The sequence below is a fragment of the Pteropus alecto genome, unplaced genomic scaffold (genome assembly GCF_000325575.1).
Source record: "Pteropus alecto unplaced genomic scaffold, ASM32557v1 scaffold72, whole genome shotgun sequence".
Classification (NCBI taxonomy): domain Eukaryota; kingdom Metazoa; phylum Chordata; class Mammalia; order Chiroptera; family Pteropodidae; genus Pteropus; species Pteropus alecto.
The window spans coordinates 10,144,034-10,154,031 of record NW_006436811.1 but is presented as its reverse complement, the minus strand read 5'-3'; the positions used below and the strand labels follow the sequence as shown (position 1 = coordinate 10,154,031).

Sequence of the window (9,998 nt, the reverse complement as noted above, 5' to 3'; positions counted from 1 at the left end):
AGCAGGAAAATGGGTTGAGCTACCAATTACAAAATCTCCAAAGATCATACATTTCTCAGTTGGACACGATGGCTCTCATGCCCTTTTAGTTGCAGAAGATGGAAGTATATTCTTTACTGGATCTGCAAGTAAAGGAGAAGATGGAGAGTCAAGTAAGTTGACTGACCAACTGGACATTCAGTAAAAATAGGGTGGAACTTATTAACGTAAGGTATATCAGTTTCAACAGCACTAACCTCACCAAGTTAATAGAGGATTTTACATTGGGACATATTCAGTTAATGGTGGTGGTGTACTGTTCCTTAAAGAACTGTGATTGCTGATTTGATTCTAGAGTTCATATTCATGAATTTTTATATGCTTTATGGATAAGTGGCTAGTCATCTGTTTTATCAGTTGGTGTTATTTTTAAAAACTTATTTATTCCAATATGTTATTTTAGGTTACTCAAAATTTTGGAAGGAATATATTTTTCAGAATGAAGTAAACCTTATGGAACCTTATGTAATGATGCCAGTTATGGATCACTGTTCTTGGTGTTATTTCTCTATGATGAAAGCAAACATTCCTTAGCAATGAAAAATAAAACATTTGTTTATCTCTCATCTTTCCTATACTTCTGTTAAGTCTTCCTCAAAATATTGTGTTTTTTCTTTTTGTAACTTCTCATATACTTTATACATCGGAGCACAGTGGGGTAGCATCTTATGCGATTAGGTTTGAAGTCAACATCTAATGTAAAAATCATGTATAAATAAAAGTTACCTGAAAGAAATCCCATAAAATAACCATGAAGTGTTTTAGCACATTTCAGAAACTTCAGCACAGCCAGTTTTTCCTTCTAGTATTCAAGAACATTGTTCTTTCTTTGCTTGATTACCAGATAACATAGTTACTATATATATGTAAAGAATATATCTATAAATCATGTTACATGAAAAATTATAATGGTATTTTAAGTTCCAGAGTTATACCCAGCACAGCAGTATGTTTTTATTCTGAAAAGTATGCAAGAACTGGGATGAACTAAAGGAACAGAAGGTCGATATTTCCTATCTTTTGCCATGCCAGAGATTTAGCTTTTGAGAGTAGGGGCTGCTTGAATCATCCACATTTAAATTTATTCACTCTCCCTTCATGAGTATATTTTCCTTCATTACAATTTCTCATCGACTAGCTGTATCTACTTAATACATATGTGTTGAATGAATGAAGAATGGATTTTACTTTTCACGTTCTAGCATAAGAATACATTAAATAAGAGCTGTGTCATTTCAACTGACAGTGTAACCACACACACACATACACACACATATACATATATACATATACACACACACACATATATGTGTATATGTGTGTATATGTATATATATGAATATGGAATAGTGTTGATAATGTAAATAGCTAATCTAGAGATTGGGCTCCCGGAAATTTGTTAGAAAATTGGTGTTTTCCATTGTGAATTTTAATATGCTACCAAGAAGTGGATCTGACAGTGATAGCCTGAATATTAATTAACCAGATGAAGCTTTCATATTTACTCATTTTAATTGACATGTTGGGAAGCCCAGGTCTTTGTGAGAATGAATGAATGAATGAATGAATGAATGAATCATAAATGCAAATAATATGTTTTTTTCTTGGGCTTTATATACAAACCATTGTTTTTATTGGTGCATAGATGCCTTAATTTAATTTAATTTAATTTAATTTTGTTTAAGCTAAGAGCAGACGACAGTCAAAGCCCTATAAACCTAAAAAGATAATTAAGATGGAAGGAAAGATCGTCGTGTATACAGCCTGCAATAATGGAAGTAGTTCTGTTATTTCTAAAGATGGAGAGCTATACATGTTTGGAAAAGATGCCATTTACTCTGATAGCTCAAGTAAGTTAAACATTTCACTGTTATGTAAAGAAAGTCCAGTACTAGACATTATGTGTTGCAAAGATATGTCTAGAAAATTAACATTTGTAGCATGCCTTCTCTACATTTTTGACATTTCTTTCCTGTCTTATTGTGGAGACTGCTGTCACTAGTTTCATGCAGAGCTAATTATGGGGTTTACTTGGCTAGTGCAGCTCTTTAGCTATACTTTCTCTGGAAAGCTTTCCCTAGACCCGGTTAGATGCTCATGTGACAGCTTCCTGGTAGTTCCCTAGGGAAATGATTTTCATAAAGTAGTGATTTATACTCGATGAATTATTTATTTCCTTCCTCTGTTAGGAAGTTAGAAAGGGAATCTCATGTTTACTATATCCTCAGTGCCCAGCACAGTGTCTCGCACTTGGTAGGGTTGCCAGAACTACTTAAGTGACTGAGTGACACAGAAACCAAAAGTTTAAATAGTGGTTATGAAGCATAGAGCTAGCCAGAGAAAGAGTTTTATATTTATAAACTCTGATCTCAAAAACTCATCATATTTGGTTGCTAGGTTTTCTTTCTGGCACTTAGAAATGAGTATAATGATTGCAGCAGCCCATTCGGAAGATTTTTATATGAAGTAAATACGTAAAGCCTATGAATTTTCTTGTAAAAATGAAACTAGAATTAATGACGTTTCTGATTGGAAGTTTAAATGATTGTTTCATGCTGAGGAAATGACGTATATTGTACATTTATAGCAATTATATATTGAACTGTACTCACTATGTGAGTCGGCTTAATGTGGTAATATTTCGATGCTCAGTTGGCCTATGTTGGTATCAGAGTGAATCAAAATTTTGGGGAGGGCTAATGTAGAGTTTAAAAATAATATTCAGTATAATTATTGCTTGCTAAAATACTCTTGGCTAGGGCTGATTGAAACTTGTTCAGTTAGTCAAGTTTAGGAACTAGCTATGCATTGGATTGTGGAAGAAAGCATTGTAGGTTAAAAAGGATTGAAAAATACTACTTTGGAAAATCTCACAGGTTTCTACAAAAATATTATGTCTGTATACTCTGGCAAATGTTTTACTTTGTTTTGCTGAGGCAGGTCAAAGCAGGTAAAGCACGTGATTTTTAGGCTCCTTTGTTCTTGGACCAGGAAAGTTTGAGAACTAGTCACCCTTCTGAGAAATGCTGAGAGGTATTGCCATTCAGAGCAGGTATTCAGAAGAAGCTAGCTTGAGCTAATGCCACATTAAAGATTTGTTCCAAATTGGATGCTAACATTTTAAGATTTTGGAGCTTCATTACAAAATTATTTTACTGATACTCTGCCAGTCTTTTGACCACTTATTTCCCATTTGGGTGGATTATTTTATCCTAGGAATAAAAAGTTCTGTATTGAGGTGGTCCTTTTACATTATTGGTGATTTATTAGGCTCAGAAAGGCTTTTTTGTTGTTTCTTACCAAAGTCATATCTTTCCCATAGGCTTGGTAACAGACTTGAAGGGCCATTTTGTAACTCAGGTGGCTATGGGCAAAGCTCACACTTGTGTTTTAATGAAGAATGGAGAAGTTTGGACATTTGGTGTCAATAATAAAGGACAGTGTGGGCGAGACACGGGTGCCATGAACCAGGGCGGGAAAGGTAGGTATCGATGTGTGGTCATTCAACTGTGTGTTGTTTTTTCATTAGTTTTTCAGAACCACATGGCGAAGAATCTTACTCTTTTCAAAACAAGTGGATCTTTGATTTCATACTTACAAATTAGGAAAACCACTGAATTTTTTATTTATTTGACAGTATATCACTGGAATAATCAAATATAACCTAGACTTATAATTTCTGAGCAGATGAGCTTGTTTACTTGTATGTTCTCCTTAACTTTATATAAAATATTATAGAACCTTTTTGCTTTAGTATTTTTAGTGACTAAATTATTCTAGAAAAGTGTACTTTTCAGACTCTTTGTTATTAGCTTTTCATACCGTATTTTCAGTTTTAAACATTGTTGGCAGCAGTCTGTGTGGCAAATTATTATCTTCCTATTTAACAGCATTTGCTTACCTCTAATATAATCAGTTCATGACAACTAAGAATGATCCTTAAGAATACTTGACCCTTTATCAAGATCTAAATTGTAGGTGCCCCTTATTCACTGTATTCTGTGCCTATTCAGGCTACTGAAAGGAAGTGAGAGATTTATCCAGGCTTGTTGTGGTATTATTTTTGAATAGTTGTGTCTGCTTCATTCTTGCTCTCAATTTTTATTTCAGTTGCTATCAATGTTATCCTAAACCTTTCATTCCAGTTTCTGGTTTTCTGTTTTTAATTTTGTGTGGGTTTGAGAATAGGAACTATTCTTATTAGAACTAAGCATTGAACTGCATTTAGTTACAAATGAGTTTCAGGATTAATATTTGTATAAATTAACAAAAACAAGTTCATCAGGACATCAAGAGCCCACTATTTTTTTCTTTATTTATATAATTGTGTATTTAAAATACTTTAGTTTTTAAAAGAGCAAGTCTGTTACAGCAGTACTGATTTTTTTTTTTAAAGGAAGAACAGAAGAAGACAAGAAGTAAATTATTTTAAAATGGAAACCTTTTTTCTTCTTGCTAAACTAGTGAACTATAGTTTTGGATAATACCTACTTGGCAAAGAAGAGAGAACTGGTTTAGTTTTCTACTTACATATTCAGCTTATGTTTTATAAGAGTTCTGAAGTGAATAAAGTTATTATTTTGAAACTTTGGTGAAAATTTGGCATACATTTACACCTATGTCATGGACTCAGTGCAAATTTTGTAATAATCAAAATAAAATTGTTAAAAAGATTTTTTACTTAATAGAAGTCATACCCACTGTTATTAAGTATTAAATTAGAAAGCAAGCAAAAAGTGTAAGACAATGAATACAGATTGCAGAGTCATAAAGAACATAAAGGCATTTTTTAAAGTTTCTTTTAGAAAACAGGAAAAGTACCGATATTAAAATATTTTTTTTAAAGTGTATCTACCACCATATCTTATTATTTTTCAGTGAAAAAAAATTATTGATAAGATTCTAGTGTCCTGTGTCCCCTACCAAGGCCTATTATTATACTCCATCTCTCTCCAGAACTAACCACAATCATGACTTTAATTGATTTCAGTCATGTTCCTATATTTTTACTTGTTCTTATATATTTTATATGTAAAATATATCACACATATATTTTAAGCATAAAAGTAAAACATAAGTGCTAATCTGTTACTCATATTTTTCTGCAAAAAAATATGTCTCACCGTTGTGCTTGAAGTATGTCCATGTTGGTACATATAAATCTAGATGATTCAAGTTACCTGCTATGTAAAAACACCATACCACTAGCATACCACAGTTGATCCATTCTCCTGCTAAGAGAAGAGTTTATTTCTAATATTTCACTATTATAATTTTAAAATCTTTATACACGTTTTCTGGCAAACATGTGTGAGACACCCTCTCGTGAAATTGCTGTGTTGTAGATTTCAGCTTTGCTAGATTTTTCTTGGAAGAGGTTGTACCAATTTATACTCTTACCAGTAGAGTTTGATTTTCCACATCACTCAAGTAGTTGGAATGAAAAGACTCTGATTTTGTCAATGTAAGGGCTATGACTTTGTATTTCATTGCAGTTTTTTTATATTGAAGTATAACATGTATGCAGAAAGATATACATATCATAAGTGTACATCTCCATGAATTTTCACAAACTGAACACATTTATGTAATCAGCACCCCAGGAAACCCCCTTTTATTTTCCTCTCCAGTTACTCTCCTTTCCAGTTGATACCATATGTTACTTTTGCATACTTTTGTACTTTATAAATGTAATAATGTAGTTTGAACACTTTAATGTCTGGTTTCTTTTCATTCAGCTTTATATCTATGAGATTCAACCATGTTGTTGTTCATTCTCATTTTTGTGTAATTATAGTATTAAATCGTGAATATACAACAGTTTTAAAATCTTTTCTGGGATTGTGAACATTTGAATAGTTTCTAGTTTTGTTTATTATGAATAATGTTATGAACATTTCTAGTAAATGTCAGTGAAAATGTACATTTCTTTGGGGTATATAACTAGGAGTAGAATTGCTAGGTATCTCATATTTATTTTAATTTGCATTTCCTTGGTTATAAGTAGTGATTTAGACTGTATTTTCAAACTTTTCTTATTTTGCTTGCCTTTTTCTCATTGACTTGTAGGAGTTTTTTTATGTTGTATGTGTTGCAAATATCTTTGACTAACTCGTGCATATTTTTTATATTTATGTTTCATTTGTTGCATATAATTTTTAAATTTTGATGGCAAATTTTCCTTTTTTTTTTTTAAATAAATTTTTACTTTATCTAGTCAAGTTGGGGCCTTTTTTCCCATAAGAATTAGAGTCAGTTTTTCTTGGCATTTGTGATTGGGATTGCTTTGAATTTAGAGATTAATTTGAGGATAATAGTAATAGTACTGTTGGGATAGTTAAATGGGTAATACATATAGACCTAGGTACAAATAAGTATTCAATGTATTTTAACTATTGTTATTTAACATACAGCCATTTAGGCCTTCTTCGTTATTGCTTTATTCTAATTCCAGGCATATGTAGTTATCTAGTACTTGGTTATCTAATTTTCCAGCCTGTCCATAGATTAGAAGGGATGAAAATAAAATAAAAAGGCTGTATATTCTATGAGTTCATTCCTTGAATAGAAAAACCTATACTGAGTCTAAGTTTAAGTGGTAATAGGTTGTCTAAAATAAGGGATAAAGTGAGCGAGGTATAACCTTGGCTTTGAGGATCTAAGTCTAGTAGGAAAGACAAACATAAAAAATAATTTCTTGATTCCCACAGATTTTCTCTTTTATTATATGCTCTCGTAGCACTGTATGTTTCTTCATAATCCTGTTATAGTTGTATATTTATACTCTTCTATATGGCTATTTGATTATCATGGATCTTTCTCACTAAGTTATAAGCTTTATAGTAGCTCATTATCATAGTCCTCAGTTCTTAGAGCAGATGTCTACAAACCATAACCTGATGCCATATCTGCTCAGTGGCCTGTTTCTGTATGGCCCTCCAAGGTAAGAATGGATTTTACACTTGTAAAGTGTTGTTTTTAAAAATGTGACAGAGACTTATGTGGTCCACAAAGCCTAGATTATTAACAGTATGGCCCTTTACGAAAAATTTTGCTGACTCTGCCTTAAGGTGAAATATCTGGGGCATAGTAGGTGTTCAATCATAATTAAAAAAAAAAAAAGGTTGAAGGAATTATAACAAAAATAAGTAATAATCGAGGTGTAAACAGGTTTTAAGAAAGTAGTGACTCTGGAAGAAGTGGTAAGTGCTTTCATAGGAAATGACTTCTAAGCTGAGTTGTTGAAGGCTGAAAAGGAGTTTCTCTGGTAGATGAGGTAGAGAAAGGCATCTGGTAAATGAGGTAGAATCATGCAGATGGAGCAGAATGACCAAAGGCCCGGAACATGTGAAAGGACACAGGATGTTTAGAAAGCAGAGGATATTTAGGTTCAGGTAGAGTGTAGTTTGCATGGAAGAAATGAGATTGGAAAAAATTGGAAGCCATTGTGTGACTGTATCTTGCTGAGGAGTTTTGTTCTTTTAAAAACCTTGGAAAGACATTGGAGCTTTGTAAATTGTCAAGTCATAGGATCAAGTATGTTTTAAGTAGCTGATCGCTAGCAGTGGGAGGATGTTCTGGAGTGGAGGGACTCTTGGCTTAGAGTGTGGTTAGGGGACTTCGGTCTGTTGAACAAAAGTGTTGGCTGTGAAGATGGAAAAGAGATACTAAAATCAGAAAAAAATAAAAGTGTGATTGACAGAAAATTATAACTAAGAGATATTCCTTCTGCCCTTGGTTCTTTTTGCAGAATGGAAATAGAGCATTTATTAATGGTCCCTAAATTTTATTTTTGTTGCTTTTAAATTCTAGCATTCCTTTGCATATTCACTTGGATTAACACATTTTTAATTGGGAAATATAATTATCAGTTTTTTAGACATGGGAAGTAATCTACATAAAAATTATAAATTGATCCATCAAATAGGATTTGGAGTTGAAAATATGGCCACAGCAATGGATGAAGACCTGGAAGAAGAACTAGATGAAAAAGATGAGAAGTCCATGATGTGTCCTCCAGGCATGCATAAATGGAAGCTAGAGCAGTGCATGGTGTGCACTGTCTGTGGAGACTGTACGGGTTATGGAGCCAGCTGCGTCAGTAGTGGGCGTCCAGACAGAGTTCCTGGAGGGTAAGAAAATGATCGATACTGAGGAAATAAAATATTTGTAGAAAATATTCCAGAGTATTCTACTATGTTGTGTCTTAAAGGCATATTGACAACTTTTTAGTAGTCAGGTACTTCTTCTCAGATAATTTCTGAATCTCCTATGAGTATATTCCCTGGTTTACACTAGGCCTAACAGTGAAATAGATCATATATAACAGACCTTTTAGGCTATTGAAATATTAGGATTTTTAAATAATATATTTTATTTGCATTTTTAGCCTATGTAAAAATATTTTGACTCTCTTTATCAAAGGATAATATTTCTTCTACAAAAAAGTTAAAATTTATCTTCCTGGATCCCTCTCAGGCTATTTCCATTAAAATTAAGTGTCCCCAATCTCAGAACTTAAGCAAATGATAAATGTCATAAATAAATTTATAATTCTCTGGTTCTTCCTGAAATTATTCTTTTTATACTAATTTGCTGTCAGTTTCCAATAATTATTTATTGCTCTAAATGGATATTACCCAAGTCCAATAATTTCTTTATTAATGAAGCAGAAATGAATATATGAATAAAGTCAGCATAAGAATATGTGCCAGGACACTAAGCACTATTAAAAATGACTTCAGGTATTATAAAGTTGTGACTATATAGCTTAAGTTAAATTTAGAATTAAACATTATTTTCTAAATAGTGCCTACAGATAATTAGCAGGGCGTATTAATTATGTCAGTTTTTACTGTTGTAGTCAGTGACCCTCCAAACTGTCAGTAATGCTTGCATTTAAGAGCCAAGAATTTCACAGGGCACCTTGCTGTCTTTCAAAACTGCTGCCAGGTAGACCTTTCATCTTTTACTTCTGCAAATGTGGATAACTGGAAGCTCAACAAAGCTGTCAAAAGTTTTTAAAGACTGATTCAGCGAATAATGTTAAAGCTACAATTTCTATATCTATAAAATGTCTGGCTAAGATAGTTGTTCACTGATCCTCTTACCAACTTCTGGTAGTGTTCTTGTCTTCTTTATGTTGTAATCAAATGCCATACTCTTATTTCACAACTGATATGAAAAGGACAAAGACGAAAAATAACAGGTTAGATGTAGTGAAAGGAGCAAATGGGAGATGATAGCATATAAAGGAGAGGAAGGAGAAAGGAGTCATAATGTAAGAAGCTGACAAGCTGGGCTCATTCATTGAAGGCTGCTCACACCTCCCTTCACTTATCTGGTAGATAGAAATGTCTGGTTGCTTGTTCGTTTATCAGTCACATCATCCAGACCACTTACTAGTAAAGCTACTGGTGCTTCACTTTGAAAATATTTGTTAATAGAATCTTTGAAGATATTTGAAGAATAAGTTACCTTCTGTAGAAATATACCAACTATGCCTCTGAGATGCTTAATAAACTTTTGTTTTCAGTTATTCATCTGTTCATACCTTTTCTTAAAAATCGACACATCTTGATCCTGATTTCATTTAACTTAATCTCAGAGATGCAGAAAAGATGTTATAGAAAAGAGTTTTAAGGCAAGAGTAGAAGGATTTCAGTTAATTCTTTTCTCTTTTTTTTATTTTAGGATCTGTGGTTGTGGTTCTGGAGAATCCGGCTGTGCTGTGTGTGGATGTTGCAAGGCTTGTGCAAGAGAGTTGGATGGCCAAGAGGCAAGACAAAGAGGAATTCTTGATGCGGTGAAAGAGATGATACCTTTAGATCTTCTGTTAGGTAATTTGCTTGATTCTACTAAACTCGGTAATTTGGATAGTTTAAACAATTTCTATTAGATATATGTTAGAAAATTAAATTAATAGTTAATTATGCAATACTGCTTGTATGGTAACTGAT

General features: G+C 32.8%; 1 protein-coding gene across 1 annotated transcript in view; it reads left to right on the top strand.

Annotated features, from left to right (window-relative positions):
• MYCBP2 (MYC binding protein 2, E3 ubiquitin protein ligase) overlaps nucleotides 1-9,998 on the top strand; it is a 236,802-nt gene that overhangs the window by 58,199 nt on the left and 168,605 nt on the right. Inside the window, 5 exon segments of the mRNA XM_015590881.2 lie at nucleotides 3-152; nucleotides 1,725-1,889; nucleotides 3,362-3,520; nucleotides 7,967-8,171; nucleotides 9,733-9,878. Coding sequence (XP_015446367.1) covers nucleotides 3-152; nucleotides 1,725-1,889; nucleotides 3,362-3,520; nucleotides 7,967-8,171; nucleotides 9,733-9,878 — 825 coding nt within the window.